Source organism: Platichthys flesus, chromosome 12 (genome assembly GCF_949316205.1).
Source record: "Platichthys flesus chromosome 12, fPlaFle2.1, whole genome shotgun sequence".
Classification (NCBI taxonomy): domain Eukaryota; kingdom Metazoa; phylum Chordata; class Actinopteri; order Pleuronectiformes; family Pleuronectidae; genus Platichthys; species Platichthys flesus.
The window spans coordinates 3,746,555-3,771,261 of NC_084956.1; the positions used below are offsets into that span (position 1 = coordinate 3,746,555).

At 44.1% G+C, this 24,707-nt stretch overlaps 1 protein-coding gene across 3 annotated transcripts in view; it reads right to left on the minus strand.

The window, feature by feature from the left end:
• Positions 1-24,707, minus strand: part of atrnl1a (attractin-like 1a) — a 163,393-nt gene that overhangs the window by 130,039 nt on the left and 8,647 nt on the right. For all 3 annotated transcript variants that reach the window (XR_009923973.1, XM_062401750.1, XM_062401749.1), the window contains exons 2-9: positions 13,112-13,195; positions 10,963-11,076; positions 9,946-10,074; positions 8,160-8,368; positions 4,124-4,298; positions 3,550-3,637; positions 1,955-2,201; positions 222-405 (exon numbers count right to left, since the gene is read on the minus strand). Coding sequence is in view for 2 of the 3 variants with exons in the window: in XM_062401750.1 (XP_062257734.1) it covers positions 222-405; positions 1,955-2,201; positions 3,550-3,637; positions 4,124-4,298; positions 8,160-8,368; positions 9,946-10,074; positions 10,963-11,076; positions 13,112-13,195 (1,230 nt within the window). In the remaining variant the exon portion in view is untranslated. The remainder of the gene's footprint in view (positions 1-221; positions 406-1,954; positions 2,202-3,549; positions 3,638-4,123; positions 4,299-8,159; positions 8,369-9,945; positions 10,075-10,962; positions 11,077-13,111; positions 13,196-24,707) is intronic.

The window sequence follows — 24,707 nt, forward strand, 5'->3', positions numbered from 1 at the left end:
CTGTCCCACTGCATATTCGTTTTATCTTAGATTCAGAGAATTCGTTTTTTTAAACTGTTAAATTGTATGTGTTGAAGTGAAATTATCAAAGCTGCATTACACAGAAAAAAAATGTTAATATTTATATTTGACAAGAAGAATCAATCTGAAGCTTGACCAGTAATCAGCTGTCAGACGAATGTAGAATCAATGTTCAGAGTTTTTATTCCCGGAGCTCTCACCATGTCCTGGTGGGGACGTGGTAGCGGTACATGTGGTCCACCAGACCGTACTTGTTGTTGTTCAGGGCCTTGTATCCCCCGTGAACGAACACGCAGCCGCTGGACACATCGTACACGCTGCTGTGGCCGTATCCCCCCTGGACCACCGCGCCGCCGGCCGACACAACCTGCCACGAGTTCGATCCTGAGACACACAGAGCAGAAAAGAGCCGATCACTGAAAGACAAAGTTTAGGAGGCTTTGGCAAGTCTGGTTTTTCTACTATTGTGCCAGAAAGCAAAGCACTTTTAATTCCGGAGGTGAGATGGAGCGAGGGAGGAGAGAAGAACAGAGCCAAACAGGGAGCGGGGGGGCCAGAGGAAATGAGAGTTTACTGAATTTAAAAGCCTTTTATTAGACCAGTGTGATGTTAACAGATTAATGCAGGCGCACAGAAGATCCTAATAAAAACAGGCAGGGATTACATCAGCCGAGCATCGTCTGAAAAGGAGAAGACCACACAACAAACAAAGCCTCGGCAGGAGGAGGAGGAACTTCAAAAGACAGAGGCAATGTCAAGGAACCCCCCCCGAGACCAGGAGGAGCACTGAGAGGAGCTGAGACACAAAAGGACCTGGAAACCACTCAGAGGCTGAATATCTCCATGAAACACTCAAATCGTTTTAAACTCAGAGCAACAAATGGTTTTGTAAGTTTTCGAGGTTGTTCTGTTCCTCAAATGGGACAAATTTGTAAGAAAGAGAAGAAAATAAGATAATAATCCAAAAATAAACCTATTTAAATTGCATAACTATTTGATATCAGAAACAATTTAACTGGCTGCTTTGTGATGAAGTATTGTTTAAATCTCAAATATCAACATAAGTCTTAAAAATCTGATATATAGAGAAATACAGAGAATTGAGAAATCAAACAGGAAATAAAGGGTAAAGATAAAGGAAGTCAGGAGCCGACAACAGGACACAGGCCAGGAGAGAACAAGGAGCAGGAAAGAACAAGAGAAAGGGAGAAAGAGAGAGAGCGAGAGAGAGAGACAGATAGGAGCAGAAGAAGGTCGACTCTTATCTAACTCCTGGCAGCTAATTGCTGCAAACCTGCTTCTCTGAGTGGTGATTAAATATTATATTATCACATATTTTGCACTTCGCCTCCGCTCATCTCTCCGCCGCCGCCTGTGAGGCCCGATGACGCTCGGTGCAGCCGTGACACCGTCAGAGAGAGGACACAAAGGGGGGTGAAGATGAAAGTGACAGACAGGTGTGGGGGGGGTGAGAGGTGAGGGAGATGACAGAGGCCGAGCAGGAGGGATGGATGAAAGAGGGGGGGTCGGAGGGGGCGAGGCCGGGGATGAGAGGAGAGAGATGGAGGGAGATAAAGGAGAAGGGATGAAGAAGAGGAGGAGGAGGATGAAGAGAACGAAAGTGAGGGAATGAGGAGGATTCATTAATCATTGTCTTCTCCTGCACATCTTCTTAATGACGGTGTGTGCGTGTGTGTGTCTGTGTGTGTTAGATTTCAGCTGCTGGTTTACAGAGCTGGACAACACTGCCATCTACTGGCTAGGCAACGAACAGCAGCTGTATATAGGTACATGAGGGTCAGGAACATATCCAGTATATAAAGGCCATCATATAAGTAATATACAATATCTCATCAGGATGAGATTCAGATCTTATTCCAAATGAAAATCACTTAACAAAGAGTTGTGTCACGTTGTCAGCAGGTGAACTCACTGAAGTTGTACTCCTGCACTTTGTTGATGTAGCTGTAAACCGGCGAGTAGCCGAAGAAGATCAGCATCACGGAGTCGCCGGGGGACAGCTCCACCACGTGGGCGGTGTGTCCCTCCAGGGCGTAGGGAGGAGGCGGGGCGGGGGTGCGTGGGGACCAGGTGCGTCGGGGGATGTTGAAGACCCACAGCTCATCGGTCACGTTGGCAGATCCGGATTCGAGCTTCCCACCGAACATGTAGATGTCATCCTGCAGGAGGAGAATCACAGGGAGGTCAGCGTGGGATACTTTGAGAATGAATGTTGAGCATAAAGAGAGTTTGATATTTTGAGAGATGAGAACCAGAGCCGACCGAGGCTGTGACCAATAATACTGAGTGAAAAAATATCAGATATATCAGCCAATAAATGAATTTTAACAATTTTGTCAATACTTCCAAAGATGTTGACAAATAAATGTAATTGAGGTTTGATTTTGTTTTACAGTTTGACAACTTTTACATAAATTTACATTTAAACATCATCTTTTAAATAATCCAGATAACAAAGTGCTTCACAAGGCAGCAATTAAAACTAGTAGTTCACAAAATCATCAGATCAAATGACAACACTTGTGAAAGTGAATTAAAGTTTAAGTTATTGCAGGAGACGCTCTGCGATAACAGAACATCTTTAAAAGGTACTTGGAAAGAAATTGCTGAGTCAGCAGAGAACAGGCCTCTGCCCCAGAATTTTAAAAGAGACACATGGTAATTTAGCATCACCCTCTTTAATCTAAACTTTACTCCACATCTGCATTGATGGATCATTTAGATCAGTGTCAGCAGAGCAGCAGCTTCAACACGAGTCTCATTAGAGAGATCCGGGTCTGAGAGGTGAAGAGTCTCCCTGAGATCAGAATGAAACCTGCATGTTCTGCTTCCTGCCGTCCTCTCAGACGTTTCACGAGAAGGAGACAAAGTGATTCCTCTCAAACCTTCTTCTGCGGGAGATTGAACTTGGAGCTGCCAGAGCCGTAAACAAGTCGGAGTTACTGCCTCCAACAAATCTCCAGTCGGACACTGCGACCTCCTCTGGCTCAGATCTCAGCGTCGTTACGGAGGAACACTCATTCGTCTTCATTCTCTCCACCGTCCTTCACTAAACCACTTCCTCCACACACAAAGAGCAGGCGGCCCACAATCTGGACAGTGACGCATCATGTGACGCTGCGAACTGTGACCTGACGGATCGATAGAGGGACGACCGGAGGATTCAGGTCGAGTCTTCACAGGTAAAGTGAATCAGGGGCCTTTTCTTTCACAGAGTTCTATAAATCATGTGAAATGAGTCGATTTCACAGCAGAGGAGAGCCTTTGAAAATAATTATTGTATCATAAAGACGAGTAATTTGTGGATTATATCATATTTTTTCAACTTGAACGGTTCATTCAAAACAGTCCCAAGTCTTAAGTCAAAAAAAGTTAAGCTAAAATATGAAACTTCCAACTGCAGCATTTTATTAAAACGTAGAAGAAATCCTGAACTTGCCTGGGATCAGTCACACTGGGCTGTGTTAGTGTGTGTTACTGTACGAGTGAGAGCCTGAGTTGTGTTACCTGGTGCAGAGCCAGCGAGTGTCCGTATCGGTGGAGAGGGCCGCTGCTCACAGGCACCGCGTCCCACGTGCTGCTCTCCAGGTTGTAGCTGCACGGAGAGAAGAGATTTCAACAACGATGATGAAAAAGTTCAGTTACATTTACAGTTCACTTTACTGACTTTTGTGTAACAAAGGTTTAGGCCCTTTAAGACGCAGGGGAAAGCTCTTTAGCGGACATAAGCACATGTGTTGCCACATTAGCAACTTTGGAAGTATCTGAGAAAATGATCGCTGGACAACTTCAATGCGGATGAAAGTTTGAAAACACGGTGATACTCAGGTGAGTTATTTGGTGGTTTCCTATTTTTACAGATATTTATTTGACAGAGGATGAATGATAATAGTTCGTGTTTGCATGAGTCATGGATTTGGAGAAGCTAAATGGAATGCAGCCATTCCAAATAACTCGAAATAGATCTGTGTTAAAAAAGTCCAAATGTTTTGATGTCAGAAAAGTAGGTTGGTTATCAAAGAACATATTCCCTAAGGATGATTTTGGAGCCTGACTCCAGTTCAACGGGGCCGACACTTACTTGAGGACCATGTGGTAGTTGGAGTAGTTGAAGGAGTAGCCTCCCACCACCCACATGAGCCCAGAGTGCAGCAGTGCCTGATGGGACGCTCGACCCGACGACTGCGCTGACGGCTTGACGCTGGGCAGCGTCCAGAAGGCCTCGGTGGACGGGACGGACAGAGAACAGTCTGGACCTGAGGAAGAGGAGAGAGGAAGAAGAGACACATCTGATTTAAATTACATCTTTCAATAGCCTCAAACATACGTTAGTTAGAAACCTCAGCCACAGCAAAAAGATGACCTTGTCAAAGGAATGAGAAGTATTCTATAATTGTGTGACTTTGGCGCCCTTTAGTGGATTTATAAACAGATCTGTGGTCTGTATGAACCAGGATATATGGTTATTGAGTTAATTTAAGCCTTGACTCAACTTTTCTCTCTGTGCCACATGTTCACTTGTTCATCAGATAAAAAACAGATAGTCACATGCAAAATGTGAGATCTGTCTGAGTTGTAACTGATGAAATGTCTGTTTTTCCAGCTTTTGAAACATTTAAACATTCATCCACTCATATTCTACAGGTTTGTCATGACATGAACAGACCTCAGTACAGATATTTTAAAGGATTAGAAATCTGAAAAGGCACAAACAGAGTGAGACACAGGTACACAACTCTACACACACACACAAATAATACTGCCACCATGCTGGCCCCATACAGATGAGTGGTTATTATTCAGTGGGAAACAAACGAGAGCGAAATGCAAACATGAGTAGAAACAAAGAATGAGAGACACTGATTCACTGAACTGCACCTCTCTGAGCAGGGATAAAGGGATGAGGAGGGAAGAGCAGAGACTAGGAGGAGAGGAGGAGGGATGGAGGGATGGAGGGATGGAGGGACGAGCAGAGAGGAGGGATGGAGGGATGAGAAGAGAGGAGGGATGGAGGGATGAGCTGAGAGGAGGGATGAGGAGAGAGGAGGGAAGAGCAGAGAGGAGGAGGAGAGGAGGAGGGATGGAGGGATGGAGGGACGAGCAGAGAGGAGGGATGGAGGGATTGAGGGATGACCAGAGAGGAGGGATGGAGGAGGGATGGAGGGAAGAGCAAAGAGGAGGGATAGAGGGATGAGAAGAGAGGAGGGATGGAAGGATGGGAGAGGGATGGAGGGATGAGGAGGGATGGAGGGATGAGCTGAGAGGAGGGATGAGGAGAGAGGAGGGATGGAGGGATGGAGGAGGGATGGAGGGATGAGCTGAGAGGAGGGATGGAGGGATGAGGAGAGAGGAGAGATGGAGAGATGAGGAGAGAGGAGGGATGAGCAGAGAGGAGGGATGGAGGGATGAGCTGAGAGGAGGGATGAGGAGAGAGGAGGCATGAGTAGAGAGGAGGGATGAGCAGAGAGGAGGGATGGAGGGATGAGCTGAGAGGAGGGATGGAGGGATGAGGAGGGGAGGAGGGATGGAGGGATGAGGAGAGAGGAGGGATTGAGGGATGAGGAGAGAGGAGGGATTGAGGGATGAGGAGAGAGGAGGGATGAGCAGAGAGGAGGGACAGAGAAACGAGCAGAGCGATGGGATGGAGGGATGAGCAGAGGAGGACAAATGGCAGAACATCCTCCTTTCATTAACACAAAAACATATATTCTGCTGTGAGACGGCGGTTGCTGTGGAGACCAGCAGCTTTATTACCTCCACTGTCTCAGTCGACTGCGCTCACCTGATTCATTATCACACACACACACACACACACACACACACACACACACAGACACACACACACACACACACACACTCACTCATGTCTTTACCTGCTGATCTTTGTATTTTATCGGGTCGAGAATATTTGCTAAATTAAATCACTGTCCTTAAAGATTGATAACAATATTGAAATGATCCAATATAATCTATCCTCACATCACCTATAATAACTGTTTAACCTCAATTTCTTGGTTAGAGGCAGAAATAAATATTAATTTCATGGGATAAAGACGTGAAGGAATCATTTATGCATGAAATAGTCATTTGTTGAAATGTGGTTCTGAATTTGTGTACATAATTCAGTTAATGTGCATAACTATTGCACACTGATGTTGTGATTCACTATCGAGGCTTTAACATGTGTCTGTGTCCAGAACGTTTTCATTTCAAACAAATCAGAGACACATACATTCATCGTTTAACGCTTCAAAATTTCAGATGATTGCATTCGGTGCTGCTATTTATTCTTTTATTCATCCTCACACGTCTTCTGAGAGACAATTAAGATTTCATCGATTTTGAATTTCATTCCAAAAATCAATTGGTGAAGGTAAAAGTAAAATTTTGAATAATACATTGATGGAAATTAGCTTCAGAAATGTACAAGTAAGCCAGGTTCTTAATTTGAATGTAGCTAAAATAATGTAAAACAGCATTAAAATTGATATTTCAAGGGTTTAAAGGGACTTGACTAATTTCAGTGTTTCTATTTGTGCTTACACTGTTTTTCCAAGAGGGGGCAGAGCTTCACCTTTCATCTGAATACAACTTGCAGCTACATTTAAAAAAGCTTCACATTGTGATTTAATATTGGTTCATTTGACAGCTGGACACAAACTGCAGGACAGAAGATAATTCAATATTTTCATCAAAAGAATTTTACAATGTAGTATTTAACGTTAAGAACAAATTAAGTTGGAACACCATCTTCATTTTTTTACATTAATTTGGAGCATCACTATTTGAATATATTATTTATATTTGTCCAGTGAGGTTTGATATGTGACTTTTCGAAGTCTTCAAAAACATATAGAAACTATAATGATGTATATTAAAAGTTGTTTTCTCTCATTATCGAAAAACGTCCCTCATTAGTCTGTGAAGCCACGCCCCCTTTGCACATGCATCACCATCGAGGTTGTTTGACAGAATCTTTACAAATGTATTTTGTTAGATGCCAAAATACAATAATAACAAAGAAATATAGCAAACAAATATTTAAAAAAGTACAAACTTGTCAAATAATAAAACCTTCAGCGGATGACAACATTTTGTTGTTTTTATGGAGTTTTCAATAACTTCTGGTTGCATCAAGATATGTACTTTGTTTTTTAAAATGGAGAAAACAAGTGTGGAATTTATTGTCAATCAGAAACTAGGATGTCACGGATCATAAAGTTGCTTCGAGAGCAGCTCACAAATGAAACATAAAGAAATAATGAGGCCTCATATATTCGGCTCCGTGGATATTACATCTTTTTTTGTTATAACATTAAAAATAACAATATGAGTGTAAACAGGAAGACGACTGCTCCTCCCTTTGTCACGTTCTCTTTCTTTCCCTTTTCACGATAATAACAAAACAGATAAAGAAGATAAATAAAGTTTGTCGTTAGGACAGCTGATCAAGTGAAGGTTCATCACGCTGGACTTTAAATGTGCCTGTTCACATCAACTGGGTTGAATCTTAAACACCTTGATTTGGCTGTAAGTATAAGAAACACTTATATATTGTATTAACATCACATGTCCATCAAAGTGCTGTTGAAACACTCGGGTGCAGACTGTATAAAAAGATGGCCGACATGACAGTTCCCAAAAGTGAAGCCAAGTCCTCTTGATCGCCCTCTAGTGGCCGCCCTTGGTTTTAATTCCTTATTGGAGGCTGTAAAAATGGGGGTTAACCGCCATGATTGATTAACAATAATAATAATAATAATAAACTTGAAAAAAATGAAGTTATATATATATATAACTCAAACATGGTAGTTCCAAATATACTTATGTATGTTCAAGCGTTTATGACCAAATTACATCATGAGCTCAAGATGGCAGTAGCCGTATATACAGGGTATATTTGGCTGTATATTTGTATAGTGGGAGGAAGTGGAAACGCCTCGTCCATCTTTATATACAGTCAATGGTTTTCGTCCAGTTTGAAACTAGAACAACACAAAATCCATTCTCTCCAGACCACAGAGACATATTTCCATACCGGCTGCGACAGAGTGACGTCTCTCTTCAACCTCCCTCACCTCGCCCCCCCCCCCCCCCCTCGTCCACTCCTCCGTTACCTTGCCAGCTGTCGTTGCAGACGCAGAGCTTCTCTCCGGTCAGGTCACAGTAGCCGTGGTCCGGGCTGCCACAGTTGTCTCTGCAGTACGGGACGTCGCAGGCGTCTCCTTTCCAGTAGTCCTCGCACTCGCAGTACACGCGGCCAGACGCCAAGGTGGCCGCGCCGCATCTGCCGTGGCCCGAACAGTTGTTGGGACACGAGTTGATCCTGGGGGAGACACAATTAGACAGGAAGTCCAGGAAGTTCTTCAAGGTTAAACTGAGAGAACGTGAATGACTCATATTCATTTGCATACCCACATGGCCTTATTTATCCCAACTGAGGTCATTAAAAAGCTTCTTTGCAGTAAATTATCTAAAGCTCGACCAAGCCATATTTGTATTTAGACAATGGGTCAAATGAGTATAGATTAAATGAAAAGGCGTAGAGTCCCTGAAGTACCGTGAGGCATTTCTTTAACCCGGCATAAAATCCCCTTTCTACTAAAGACGAGAAACTAGATTCTTACAACATGAGATCACTGGACATTGAGACCTTGGAGCCTGAATTACATCATAATCACATGATTATCTGTCATAGCCGACAGGTGGAGGAAAAGGAGTCGAGGACCAGAGGCAGAAGAGTCTTCCTCCATCCTTCAGTTGAGCTGATCTGCTGATGTGACAAGGTGGTCGTCATGGCAACCTTAACCTCCCCTCAGTGTGTGTGAGTGTGTGTGTGTGTGTGTGTGTGTGTGTGTGTGTGTGTGGCCTGGGGGCTGTGTGACTGTACTAACTGTCCTCACTGCAGCCAAACACATATCATTCATTTCCTCGTGGTGTCGTAGAGCAGCCTGGTGGTTTGAGGGGACGTCGTCTAAACTCAAACTGTTTCTGAGCGAGCGACTCTCGAGGACGTGAGGAAACAGAACCCAGGGATTTATTTCACATGATAAACATTAGTCTGATGATTTTAAAGCATTCCAGCGTTCGTCTCACTGACGTTTCTCAAACTATTTCATCTTGAACAAGGTTTTTTTTCTGACGGTCATCCGATACTTTAAGTAGCTGTTCCAAGAGTTGCCTCCACGCCCTCACCCGAAGGAGCCGGTAGGGTTTTCTGGCCTGAGCAACGTGCACCCCCCTGCAGTTTTAAGACCGGCTGGGCTGTGACAACTACAAGCAGATGGCTGCTCTGCAAAGTCTCTGGTTTGTCCCGAAAAAAACTAAATCTCAAAAACTACGTGAAGTTTCACCAACGTATTTGCAAGAAAAGACGGAAATATTCAACAAGAAGTAACAGTTTGTACTAACAAGTATTAACAAATCTTGGGTTTGACTGCAGCCATGTTCGCAAGCTTGAAAACACGTTCATGCCCCCCCCCCTCTGCTACGTAGGCAAGATGGCCACCGTGAAGGGTTAAAGTCACTTCATCCATCATTCATATAACATTGCATTGGATGTAATTTAGCTTCAATTTGTCCAAAGCGACTTACATTTTTAGTACACTCAACATTTATGAGGGGCCATTTAGGGGTTCAGTATCTGGCCAAGGACACTTCGACATGCAGATGGGGAAGAGTGGGGATTGAACCGGCAACCTTCATGTTGGAGAAAGCCCACTCTACCCCCTAGGCCACACCGCCCCACGTATAAAAAATCTAAATCTATCGGAGACTTAACCCTTTTGTTTTAACTTCGATTAAACCTCCAAATGAAACCCAATCATCTCTAGAGCCCTGTCCCCAGGTCAGTGTTTGGCGTCAGGCCCGACACCGAGGGAGCTGACGGCCAATCACACGTACGAGTAGGTGATGGTGAAGCCGGTCAGGTTGTATGCCGCGTCGCTGAAGAAGTGCAGCAGAGCGTAGCCGGAGGTCGTCACCACCTCGGGAACCGTCTCATTGCCGCCGCTCTCTGCCACGACAAGACCGCTGAGGAAAGAGCGAGAGAGAGAGAGAGAGAGAGAGAGAGAGAGAGAGACAGAAGAAGAAGTCAAATGCTAATAATAAAAAGTATTTTATAATGCAGCTGTATTTTATCAGCACTGGTCTGAAAGCTTTACGATGAAATGAGTCCATTTCAGGAACCCGGCTCAAAAAGGGACGTGATTAGCTTTAAAGTGGAACGACGTCTCAGAGCAGATCTCGATTTTATTTATTTTGATGAGGTTTTTCAGTGTGTGTGTGTGTGGAGGGGGGGGGGGGCTTATTTGTCCATCCTGTCTCTTTCTCATGAGAGACGTGCACTTTAATAAATGCAATGCAAATCCACCCTCTCCCATAATGATCCCGAGTCCAAACCTCCTCCCTGCCACCTCTACAGCTGTTTTGTTTTTTTTCTTCCAACCAATCAATACTGAATAATGCAAGATTACTGGAAATAATAACACTCCACCAGTCTCAGCTGTGTTTATTAAAAAACCCAAATCCTTTTCTCTCCTGCATTAGACCTAATTAGTCGCCTCGTATCGTGGGAGCAACTAAACTCTCACCAGGAGATAAACCTCAGTGGACCCCGGGAGAGAGAGGGATGTTTGCAAATCCAGGTTTATTAGTGTTTTCAATGAACTCGTGTCAAATGAAAGAGACGCTAAACCCCCCCCCCCCCCCCCCCAGCTTGAGTAATTGCAATATTTTCTTTTCTATTATCGTGGTTTTGCGGCACGATGGTAATTACGAGGCCCATTGTTTGGAGTCATGTGACAGCTCAAGTGCAGATTTGTTGGCACTTTTGAAGCTTTGCCAAAGGCCATCTGAGTCATTTCCATTCCCTCCCCCTCCCCCGCAGCCTTGCTCCTGTTCAGAGTAGCAGGTGCCTACCTGAAGACGGCAATCAAAGGGGCGTAGATGGAGTCTCCATCGTAGACGTACATGTGGTCCCAGCTGCACTCGGTGGCAAAGTGATTGAAGCGCAGCCTGAGTGCTGCATTAGGACTGAGAACACAGAGGAGATAGACATGACACAAACAGAATTGATGAATATATATATATATTACTTCACGGGATCCTCCCTTTTATGACTTCATGAATTCTGCAGTTATGATCCATAAACTGTTTCATGCTGGAGCCTCAGGAAACCTTTGTGCTGAGGTGAAGTCGGTGTGAAGTGTTTCCTTCTCTGAATAACACGTCTCCTGAAAACTGCAATCAGTGTTTTGACCTCACAGACTGTAAATACAGATGACGCCACGTCTGCACACCTCCTCTTATCGAACACACATAAACCCTGTTGCTCACTGAGCGTTACACAGTGTCGCTCCAAGTCCAAAGCAAAGATTAGATCAGGTTGTGCACAGTTAAATACACAGTTGTTTCGTCAAAAGCTGGATAACCTCGGGTTCTGAAAAAACAGAGTATTAGGGCCACATTGAAGAAATAGACTAAAGATAAGATAAGATGAGATAAAACTTTATTGATCCTCACGCTGGGGAAATTCAGTTTCTACAGCCGCAGGTAGGTCAGACTAAGGTTTATTACAAGAGAATAAAAAATACTAAAGAAAGGCAATAGAATACAAAAATGTGGATTATATAGATGAGTAATTTCATGAGAATAAAATCATAATATTGGAAGACATTTTTTATTTTTTAAGGAATAACCAGCAAGAAGAACCGGTGGTTTCTGCTCTGTCCTTCCTTCTGGATCCAAAATATTAAATCTGATTATTTTCAGCATGCAGATATAATGACCTCCCAGTCGACCACTATACAAAGTAAATGGCAAATGGTAAATGGCTTTGTATTTATATAGAGCTTTTACATTTACCCGTTCACCCACCCATTCCTACAATGCATCTAATCACAGCACTTTGTTATTCTATGGGGGGGGCCATTCAGGGTTCAGCATCTTGCCCAAGGACACTTCAGCATGCAGATGGGTCAGACTGGGGATCGAACCGCCGACCTTCCGTTTGGAGGACGACCACTCTACCCCTCAGTCCCTGTTGTTCTTTCTTCACAATAGTTTCTAACACAATCTTTTCAAAGGCCAGATACCTATGATGATGTGGAGCTGATGAGACAAAATATGAAGTATTTTTTAAACTCTTTAAACTTGTACTTAAGTATACGTGTTTCTGTAGCTGACCCTGATACTCTGTCGTATGAAGGAAGATGAATCTCGGGCTGTGGTGCAGACGCATGTTGATACTGACAAGTGACAGGAAAAGACGCAGAAGCAGAACGGCTGCAGTGCACATGTGAGAGTGATGGATGAGGTCCTGTGTAGCTGCGTGTGGAGATGTTGACCTGTTGGTCGAGCACTAACTCACCAGCAGCTATTCTTTTCTCAGGCAGCATAAATATCTACAGCAAATGTCACAGTAATCCATCCAGTTTTTTAAAAAGCCCTTTAGTGGTTTGTCACATTGGGCCCATAAGTTGTCTCCTAGAAATGCTGCTGGTACGACAACAAATATTTGTAATTATCTTTTTTAATATGTTCCTGAACCACAGCTTGTCCTTTAACGTTTCCCAGGAGAGATAATGAGCTTCTTCAGTTCTTCGCCCCCCCGATGCCAATCTAACATTCCTGAGGACACATTACAGGGAGAACCATAAAGAAAAGAATGTCCTGTTCACATGATGTTGTTTTTCTGCAGTTGTGGGTCGGTGGCTGTCGCGGGGTTGTGTAGCGCTCTATACGTTTCACTGAGAGCGAGCATGCATCGCGTGTCAACAGCAGCAGAACAAACCACATGCAGGACTCAAGATATGATTACTGAGCCATCAGTGTGTTTGCTGAGCTGCTTCTCTGTGCAGTTAATGTGCACAAAGCAACTGTGGAGCACAATAACTGTTTTTATTTGCACAGTAATAAAGCTCTCTTTATCCGACACCCCCCCCCCCCGAGCAACACGCAGGGAAAGAAGAGAAAAGGGAAGATTGCTGTTTTTAACCAAGTGGAACTAAGTAAGATGAATAATGATGGGAGGAGGGGGGGGGGGGGGGAACAAAACACTGATACTTACTATCCTTCTATTAGCCAAGTGCATTTGGTCTTGTATTTATAGTTCACGGGTCCGTCTGTGAGGGAACCTGTCAGGTCGGTCAATCTGTAGAGAGCCACAGGAAACACAAGCTTAGTGTTGATATTTAGTAATAATAGTAAAATGACATAAGCCCCAAAATCCACAGAGCAGGAAAACAGTTGAGACACTGAAACACATCACATCATATCCTCTCATACTGTTTTTACAATATTTTACAGCATTTTCAAAGCCTGCATCTCTTAATATCCCATAAACCTGCCTACAAGCTCCTCTAACAAGTCAATGATTAACCCATTTTTAATTTCCAAAATCTACGAACATGGATTTGTGTTTGTAATCATCTATTTATTGCCAAACAAAGCCAGACTCGTTGTTTTCTCCTGTTTACAGTAGTTATGATAAGCTGAGCAAACCTCCAGTGTTTGATTATCAGCTGACAAATATCCAGCTTTACACCCAAAGCATCACAATGCATCAGGTGCTTGATTCAGTGTTGTTTGGCCCTGGTCCGGCTGCTGGGAAGCATGTGGCTCAGCAGCATGACACTAACTCCATTCTGCAGCACAGACCGAAGTTTATCAATATTTGACAGTTATGCTAATTCATACATGTAGTGTATGTCCTCAGCCTGCAGGGGAAACACACGTGAGTCCTGTATGAAGGAAACGCTGGAGGTGGAATGACAATGTTCCTGTGAGCAGATAAAAACATGGCATCCCATTAATTTCCAGCTAATACAGTGAAAGTCCCAGTTGCCATAGCAATACCAATATGACATATTTGTGTGTGTGTGTGTGTGTGTGTGTGTTTGTGTGTGTGTGTGTGTGTGTGTGTGTGTGTGTGTGTGTGTGTGAGTGGCAGCCACTATGTGGATGTGTGCGCATGATAAACAGCAACCGCACCACGACAACAAATATTCAAAATCAATTCATGAAAATGTTAAAAAACAACAATGTGTATGAATATTTTATTTTGTGGCCGTTCGCCTGATGAGATGTCGACTGGGTCTGACACAAGTCACATGACGTCACCTCCTCTGTGAATGAAATGAAAATGAAATGAAAATGAAATGAAAATGAAAATGACATGAAAATGAAAATGATATGAAAATGAAATGAAAATGAAATGAAAATGATATGAAAATGAAATGAAAATGAAATGAAAATGAAATGAAAATGAAATGAAAATGATATGAAAATGAAAATGAAATGAAAATGAAATGAAAATGAAATGAAAATGAAATGAAAATGAAAGTGTGTGTGAGGCTTAAATGAGCAAATTATTCAATAACAGCAACAAGTTTGGAACTCTGACGTCTGTCAATCAAAATAATCCACTGCAGCACAGAGGGAAACAATGAGTGAACACACACACACACACACACACACACACACACACACACACACACACACACACATGCAGAGACACAGGGACACACATCACGTGGCAATGAAGACATCGCAGCCTGTCTCTGCTTGAACAGTGTTACTATGTGTGTGTTTGTGTGTGTGTGTGTGTGTGTGTGTGTGTGTGTGTGTGCGTGTGTGTGTGTGCGTGTGTGTGTGTCACTGTGGGCTCTGTGTTCCCACTGGAATGACAACACATCACAGAAAGAGCAGCGTGATAAATATCATGAAGCTAATTGTGAGTTCTGGTCTGTGATCGTTTGGGTTTTCATTTTCAAAAGGGCAACTTTTATTGGGACTGAAGCAAAATGAAACCAGTGACACATAAACCCAGATAAAGTCTATGAGCTGGTTCACGTTCACAACTTATGTGTGTGTTCGCCTGTGTAGTGACCACGAGCATGACATCCACCTCCAGGAACTAAACTAACTTCTCCCCCTGAAATCTCAAACCTATCAGAAGTTAAAATGTCATTTATTTCAGAACAGAGATTTGGATTATCAGCTGTAATATCCTAACCAGATGTTCTATGATCCTGTGGAAGCCATCAGCTTGTATGATATTATCCCTGAATCCTCGGGTGTAGTCGCGGCGTCACCGATTGGTGGAGCTCGCTGTCACCATGAAGACACAACCGCTAACATCATGTCGGATATCTTCTCTGAGTCTGACTGAACATCTGGACCAGATTCAAAGACGTTCCCTGCAGTCGTTTATTGAGAAGTCGTGTAAATGTCACGGGACAGACGGAAGAGCTGAAAACAAAAACGCCTCCGACATTTAAACCCTCCAGCAGATTGTGAAATAACAGGATTGTTTTTCTAAGAATCCACCATCGAACCTGAAAAGGAGCAGAAGAGCTCAGAGAACAACATCATCAGCACCAATCCCCCCCCAGCACCGGAGATTAAAGGGAGTGTCGGGCCACATGTGGAGCTTCTCTGTAGCCACGGACACAGAGGGAGGGCAAACAGATTGCAGCACAGCCGGACACAGCCACATTAAACCATGCCAATGAAAGACAAGCACGCACACGCACACACACACACACACACACACACACACACACACACACACACACACACACACACAGCTAATATATATTTATTCATATATGTTCACCGATGCGTGAGATCCCTTGTTGTTTTGTCTCCTGTTTTCACTCATTCCTTCACTTCCTGTCCCTCCACCGTCCTCTGCATTTATCTGTCCTCCTCCCTGCTGATCGCAGTTTGATCCTCTGGCTCTAATCCCAGATTAGAAGACAAATATTCATGCCGCGCTCCAACGATGACGATATTGATGAAACCAGGAAAACGCTGCTCTCTGTTCTCTCTCTGCTGCTTCTGATGAAACATGATTATTACAGATTCTTTTATTACAATCTTCTAACCTTTTCTGGGACTGCAGTGATATTATACTATATATATATAATAAGATAAGATCCTCAACTTGTTGTGCTGTGAAATGACTCAGTTACTTCTTTAACAACAGTAAAACATGTCAGTTCTGTATTTGACAGAGGAAGCATGGTTATACATGAGGGATATTTAGGTCTATAGCAGCTGTGGGTGCAGCTCTAACAGCTTTAAAGTGACGTGGACAAACAATAATAAAAATCTGAAATGACATAAAAAGCATGACCTTCTAACACAATGCATTTGATGTTCGTTGGTGTGCTGGCTTAGAAAATCTCTGCACCTTTTCTGGAGACCTGTGCAGCTTGCAGATCAAATTTACCATCTTGCAGCAAGCCATGCAAATCCTCCAAATTAAAGTTATAGATTTGTTGGGCTACTTCAGATAAATAGCAAACAGTTTTAGAGAAGAGTTGGTGAGGGATACATCCGTAGGCCAGTCTCCAGCTTCAGTTGGAAACATCGAGCTAAACTAGATGAGTTCCGAGTAGATCCGCTCTTTTGAAAAGTTAGGGTTAGGGTTAGGGCTAACGCTTCAGTTTTCAAAGAACCAGGATCTCAGAACTCGTCCTGGTGTGATTGTCTGCATGAGTCAGTCTGTAAAAGTCTTTCAGGCTGTAGGAGGTGTCAGAGCATGAGAAGCACACAAAGGGAACTGAACATATTTGCTATGCTGTTTAATGTGGAAGCAGCCGACGTGTCTGACAACCTACAACACAAAAATCGTTGAGCTGCAAAGCAACAACAAGCTGAGAGCTACTGAACAACGACCTCCCTCGGCTCCACGTCTGTAAACTGTGAGGTCGTCCCGAGGATTTTCTCTTTCTGAGGAGACGCTGCTGAAGCTTTAATCTGCTCGAGTTCCTGATGTGAGCAGCTCTCTTTTCAAAACTCGCTCGAGACTGACTGACCCAAACCTGGAAAACCAGAGGAGCAGAAGCAGCTATTTAGAAATGTAGGTCTTTAAATACAGTGCAGATGAATATTAGGAGCAGGCATCAGAAGGAAGCTGATGAAGAAATGATAAAAGTTAATTCTGCATTTGAATATGTGAAGAAACATTTAACTACTTAATACCTTGTGTCGAATAATTGAAGAAATTGTTCTTCAGAATTGGTTTGAAAAATATTTTTCTTTAGGGATAGGAATTAGGAATTAACACTAGTTCCAACCCCTTGAAACTGAAGTATTGCATACGGTATTTTTTTGATTGTGGGACTCTCCATCATGAAAACACTCAAAGATAAACAGTTCTTCATTGCTCTATAAAAAAGTTCTGGCCAGTGGCAGTACAGCTGTTTTGTTTCTTGCAAGAGAAAGGAAAACTGCAGTTTTATCCGGGTTAATGAATTTACTTTAACGATGTGGTATGGGATTGGTGCATAGATTATCGGAGCCATTTCTGATGCTGCTGTCGGTTTCAGAACATCTTTTTTCTTCCCACTGAAGTGAAATTGGGACAACGCCTCGGTGCAGCTCTCCTGCCGGGTTTTCTCGGTTAAGTGAAAAACTCTGTGAGAGTGAAAATGCAGCGAGGCTCAGTCTGTCTATGAAAACATACGGAAGGTAGATTCCATTCATTCTTAATGAGGAGCTGACTGGAGCGGCCTCCTGCAGCCCCAACAAACCCCAACGCCTCGCCCATTAAACCCCCCCAATAAAACAGCCTGGCAAGGGAGGAGAGGGTAACACACACTTATACCTTATGTGCATGTGTGCAGGCATCAGATGAGCACACACACACACACACACACACACACTAACACAGGTTATAAATAGTGAGTGGAGACGAGTTTGCAGGATGAAGCCAAAGTCACATCTTTACCAGATTCCACAGAGAAGCATGAGAGGGTGAAGGTGGCCGAGGATGAGGAGGCACAGAATCGAAAGGTGAGAGAAAAGGAGGGTGAGGAAGACGAGGCAGAGCGAAGAGATAAAAGAGAGCCGGGGACGGGGGGATGAGGTATGGAGGAAGAGAGTCCAGCACCCTTTGAAATATTCATCCGCTGCGGGGTGAATAATTGATGGTGTACAGAAGACAGATGCACGAGGGATAGACAGACAAATGGATGGAAAGAGCGTGAGATGGGTGGATAGAGACACGGGGAAGAGAAAGAGAGACGGATCCTGTATGGCAGGTGGTGTAGGGACACATCTCCTCTTTCAGTTTGTCTGTCGCTCCCACCGAAGGCCGAGCGTCAAGCCTCAACCCGGCTCTTACTCTACTGTCACGTGCACCGATAACAGAAAACACAAAAACCTCCTCTTCTTCTAAAGACAAGATGAAGATGATCCCAATGTCCAGAGACAGATTAACAAACCCAGTAGGTTGCCTCCTCCAGGTGAGCAGATGGGACATGGACCAAACCAATAGTTCAATTGTTTCGGGAAGTTTTCAAGAGTTTGTGCCTGAAAAAAGCTTCAGTGGCGAGGTTCTGTTGAAAAAGAGGAGATGAGGGTTTTTCCTCGTCAGGCTGGAAGTCCCCTCGTATCTCATTGGCATTCAAAGACTACTTCTCCCAGGAGGCTTTGCCCGCTGGCTCGAGGTTAACTCGGTGACGGGGCTGGACTTCAACTCCACCGTGTCCCAGAGAGCCGGATTTAGGATTTAATGGGCTTTAATGGCAACAGTCCGAAAATCAAATTACACCGGTCTTGGCTTTTAAGGAGTTACAGCGGTGACGTGTCCTGACTGAGCAGTGACACCGTCCCCCGCCCCCCCGAGACAAAAGAGGAAAATTAAGTTATCGAAGCTGCAGGTCACAGCGTTTCACAGGAAGCATGAAAACAGGGCCGGGCTGCATTGATTTTCCTTCTCCGTCTCCTCAGCCTCAGCGATGCAGTTGTTCACAGTGTGTGACACATTCATACGAGAGAGAAACACAACACAACAGCCACCGACGTGTTTTCATTCGGTCTCAACCTTCACCCGTCACTCTGCGTGCCGCCTCTCAAACTTCACTGTGAAGTCCAGGAGTGACCTCACTTCACAAAAATCTCCTCACACACAAACACATGCTTGAAATTCACCCAAGAATAACACCACTCCTCTGCTATATCGTCTTAGATGACCATATTTAGAAACAAGGCACACGGCAGAGACTCGTTCAAAGGATCCAGTAAAGTTCACAACAATGGAAAACCCTGGAACTCGCTCCCAGGCCGGTCGAGCCCTCCTTAGTAAGTTGAAATCTCCTGTGACTCTCTGGCTCATCTGAAGGGAGAGAAGAGGCTGCTGCTCTCATCTGAATCCATTAATACGGCAGATTAAAGGAGATGCTATCACCGATCTGCATTTCAAAAACACGAGCCGCTCAGGTACAGAGAGTTCATGTATCACTTGGACTTCTGCTGATATCGCTTCAACAAAAAGAGATGAAGAAATACGAGAGGGGGGTCGATCAAAGATGTTTCTCCGTTCATCTGAGAGTCCAGAATCTGCTGTTAAACTATGAAGAAAGAAATACACTTCATTTTTCATCCTGTGCATGTTTTAAACTTTGTGTGAGGGTCCCTGCCTTCAGCAAACATGATTTAAAAGCATGTATTAAATGATTTATTTTAGAAAATACTAGAATAGCACTTAGTGGAGCGCTCACCTCCGCAAAGGCCAAACAGTCGAGCACATGTCGGTCTCACTGTTATAACAGAAAGATCAACAAAAAAATCATCTGCAACACAAAAACTGACCGAACAGATTTCAACAAAATACAAAAAGTATTCAAAATGTACTAATATTGAAAGTATCATGTGTCCAAACGCACCAAATTCAATCTTTAAAGATGCACCTGACCAGTGTGAAGCTGATTAGATGAACAGTTCTCGACATATGTGAGCTGCTATATCTATTCTGCTCATATTCAAGATTTAGCTTATTGCTTGCAGTAACTTGTATTTGTACTACAGTACTACTTCAAAACAGCGGCTCACAAACCAGTGGATGATGGTGGGTTGATACTCCATCGTTTAATCCATACGTTACTGTACGTGCACGGTCACACTACTATCACCGCTCGCCCTTCATCCAGATTCCATTTGTGTTTGGGTCGAGTCCAAACTGTCTTCTGATAAAACAGGAAGTGATGTGATCTGTGAAACTCCCTCGCTGGATAAAATGCACTGAACACAGCGGCTTGACTACATAAAGGAGCTGATGGATAAGCAGACAATTGAAAAAGGACGGCTGCATTGTTCACTCCGACAAGCACGCACACACAAACACGCAAACGCAAACACGCACGCACAAACACAAATACACACACACAAACACGCATTGATGCAGGAGTCACAGAGCCAGGGCCACTAGTGAAGATTGAGAGATCCCTGATGTGTTTGTGTGTGTGTGTGTGTGTGTGTGTGTGTGTGTGTGTATGTGTGTGTGTGTGTGTGTGTGTGTGTGTGTGTATGGGTGCATGTGTGTGTGTGTGTGTGTTGAGGGAGAGCACAAAGAGGAGATGAATGACCAACAATTGAATAACCTTGACCTTCTCTGCAGATAGCCTTTATTAAAAATCAAGAAAAGCCTGACTACTGGGAATAACGAGGGCAGAGAGAGATTGTGTGTATGTGTGTGTATGTGTGTGTGTGTGCGTGTGTGTGTGTGTGCGTGTGTGTGTGTGTATGTGTGTGATTGATGTTACTGGGTCTCTATCACCTACAGTATAGTCGCGGTCCAATGGCTTTCACATCAGCACATCAGTCATCGCCAGCACCCACCAACATCTCTCTCTCTCTCTCTCTCTCTTTCATGCTCTCTCACTCACTCACACACACACACACACAAACACACACAAAAACCTCACAAGGCTCCTGCACCTCAAATAAGGTCAAAACGAGCTAATGGGAACATGGCACATCTAAACAGAACAGGAGCAAACAAGAGGCGATAAAGGAAGAGAAGAGGAGAGTAACAGAATGATACAAGGCCGAAAGAAGGAGAGGAGAAAGAAAAGAGAAAAGCATATCATCAAATGGATAAAACGAGAAGAGGAGAAGTGGAAGTGGAAGATAAAAGGAAGGAAGGAAAGAAGGAAAGAGCAAAGAGAACAGGAGAGGAACTGGATATATTATCTATATAGAACTCTGTGAAATCAGAACATTTTAACAACACCTCAATAATAACTGTGATTTTATATAATACTGTTCCATCTATGTTCATAGAGGAGACATTCATGAATCCTCGTAACTCCTCAATGACTCTTAAAGACAAACTGATGCCTTTTCACTTTGTCCGATTCTCCTCAGAAGCAGAAGGATTGTGTACATATTCTTCCTCTGACATTTAACTTGTTTGTGTTACCGTGACCTCGTCTCTGTCAGGAAGAGCAACCGGAGAAACTTGCTTGTTACGAAACCCAAACTCCATCTGGAGCCTTAACTTTATCCAAAGAGCATTTGTTTAATGAATCGTTGAAAAAAAGCCTTGAGATGAGGAGGAAGGAGAGAAGAGGATGGAGAGGAGGGAGGAGGAGCAGCTGTTTACTCAAACACGAGGAGGAGCACTATTTGAATATGACTTTCACATCCCACTGAGGCGGACGGGTAAAGTCATCTCATGTGTATGGATGTCTGCATCGATATGCAGCTGCTGTGTGTGATAGCGGAGGAGGACGGACTTTCTCAGACTCTTTTTTTCTGAGCTTTTCATCTTCCTCATCCCTTCCCCCCTCTTCTTCTTCATTCCACTTCTCTAATTTTCGGAGGCAGTTCAGGTCCCGTGGCCGAGTGTCGACACCGAGCCACAGCCGACCCACTCACAAAACTCTTCCACCTCATTACCTTTCATAACTGAACCGCCTGCCTCTATCTCACCGGAGGTCGCAGGACGTTCAGTCGCTGGGATGCAAAACAAATTTCACTCGGGTGCGTCGAACGGTCCAAACAGCTGCGGGTGTTAGGAGCGTCTTTTTATATTTGAAATCCTGGTTTAATCCTCAGGTGCTGTGCTGAATTCTTAAGTCCAGTAAACACTCAGAGGCGCTGACAAATATTGAGGACGTGGGTTTGATCCCTAATAGGTTCACTGAGGAAATAGGTGGGGGAAGTGATGTTTCAGCTGTTTGGATCCCATCTAACGACGGTTCGAGATCTTTTCCACCACTGCGAGCCCTTCAGAATAAAGGAGGCAAACTTCTCTTATTTTTTCTTTTACTGCAACAAATTTTATTTTGTCAATTTCCAACATTCTGCATCGACTTGAAGCTCGTGAACAACGACGTGTGACAGCTGCATGTTGGTTTCCTTCACCCGGGCCCTGAATAGTAAACAAACTCAAAGCGCTCTACACAGTCACGTTCATCCGTTCATCTGAAGGTGCTGGGGTTCAAACCACCGACCTTCTAGTTAGTGGAGGATCCGCTCTACCTCCTGAGCCAGAAAGAACCCCCCTGAAATACATGTTACTCTTCTGTTGCATGATATTTCTTCATAACTGCCACTTCAGACAGTGTCATGGGTCATATTCCGCCTGGAGCCTGGCTCTCCACCTCAGACCGGAGTAATGCATCTCAGAGGTGAGGGGCCAAACGGCTCCGGGTGATACAAGAGTGTTTTGGAAACTTTTCGAGGGTGTGGGTTCAATCCCTGGTGAATTTCTGAAATCCAACACCCAGATGAGAGACAGACGGACTCCCTGTGCAATGTGGAGCATGAGTTTGCTGCAGAAAGGTGCCGGTTGTTTCAAACCCATTCTCTCACTGGGGAATCAGAAGCAATCATGTTTTCCCTCTGGATGGGTTTTTAAAACGTACATTTTAAATGTCAGTGTTTTGCTCTTTTATTCTGAAACATCTTTATATTTCTATTTAGTTTGTTTGTATATTTTTGTCTCATTGACATAATCCAACAGCCTGCTGGTGAAGAAGGAATGTGTGTGTGTGTGTGTGTGTGTGTGTGTGTGTGTGTGTGTGTGTGTGTGTGCGTCCGCCCCTATGCTAAGCCCCATCACATGTGGTCCGCATTAAAACATCATTGTGTGTAGCCGGGCTGCAGAGTGTCGCCATGCCAACTGCAATCACTATCCCATGTTGTCAGCCTCTCTGTCATATTATGGGATGGTTTCCTGTACTTGGCACACATCCATTCACACACACACACACACACGCACACACACACACACACAAAATCCCCACACCACACCCAACGTAGGCCTGCTAAGCCCTGAATGCTCCCTGACACACATTCACACCAGCTTTCAGAACAGGAACTAAACCTGCAGCTCAACACAAAGTTGCTTTTGTCCCGATGATAACAACACAAAGTGAGGAAGAGCGTGAGGAAGGGCGTACGATGAAGAGCATTACATCAAACATGAATGGTCTTACGGCGCCGCTAACGAGGATGCTACAGATTAAGCCCCCACACCCCCACCCCCTTTAGCCCTGTGAGGTGGGAGAGCAGAGTTACATAATCCCACCAGAAGAGAAAAATCTGTCACACTGAAATGTTTGTCTTCCTCGTCCATTCTCCTCCACGGCTGACCTGACAGAGGCACCCGCGGAGCAGTGAACTGTGCAGTGGGGTCAAAGGTCAGCCCGGTTCAAGTTTGGATGCAGAAAAACGAATCCGGTCAACGAGGCCTCGTTCTAGATCAGAAGGATGGTCCTCATGGGAACTGAACTGCTTCTTTAGCAGCGTGTGCGGCCCCTGTTTTCTCATTGATTGGCATTGTTTTGTTTGTGTGTGTGTGTGATATTTGTCATGTTATGTTCATGTGGTCGCTCAGATCAACAAACGGAAAAATGTCAGAGCCTCAGTGCAGGTCTGAAAACAGCTTTATGCTCTAGTCCGACAATCAAAAAGCATGTGGTTGTGGTTTTCCTTTTCTTCTTCCACCTTTAACATTACAGCTTATTTCTCTATGTGTGTTTCCTCCGGCTGACAGCGATGCACACACATCTTATCCGGGCATTAGGATTTAATAGGGCTGTGTGTTGTGTTGTTGTCATGTTTTCAAGTGGCACAAAAACAGGTGGAAAGAAGACGCCGCCGAGCACAATAACAGCCTCAGGTGATGCCGAGCTCAGCTGCTCTGGAAATGAGGCTCAGACCACCTGGCAGAAAGTGACGGGACGTGACACTATGACTGTTCGCCCTCAGGCTCAGACGCTGTTATCACCATGTGTGGGTCTGTGTGTGTGTGTGTCTGACTTTATTTATCTCCTGCAACACCAAACAGACACAAATAATCCAGGTCAAACACTCACTGTGGACACACCCACGTGCACATGTATACAAACACACACACAGACATGAAAACACAAAAGGAACCAGAACCAGAGCAAGCACATGCTTCAGTGATGATATCATTTGTGGGAAAACAGTTTGGAAGCAAGAGGGGGATGAGGCTTTTTGTGGGTGGATGCTGTGTGTGTCAGTGTGTGTGCCTGTGTGTGTGTGTGTGTGTGTGTGTGTGTGTGTGTGTGTCTGTCTTCTGGGACAGACTTAAAGACGTAATGAGTTTGGATAAAGACATGAGAACAGAGAGAGTGAACAAGAAAATAAACAAGCAAGAAAGTTCTGTTATGATCCAGACCACACACACACACACGCACACACACAAACCCACTCTCTCACACACACACACACACACACACAAAAACACACACAAACACACACACGACAAGGATAATAAACCTGCATATTTCTCTCATTTCAGCTTTAGTTCATGTTCATGGATGAACTGGAGTCTGCACAAACACTATCAGACACATCAGTTCATATTCAACATGCAACACACAGGAAACCTTCGG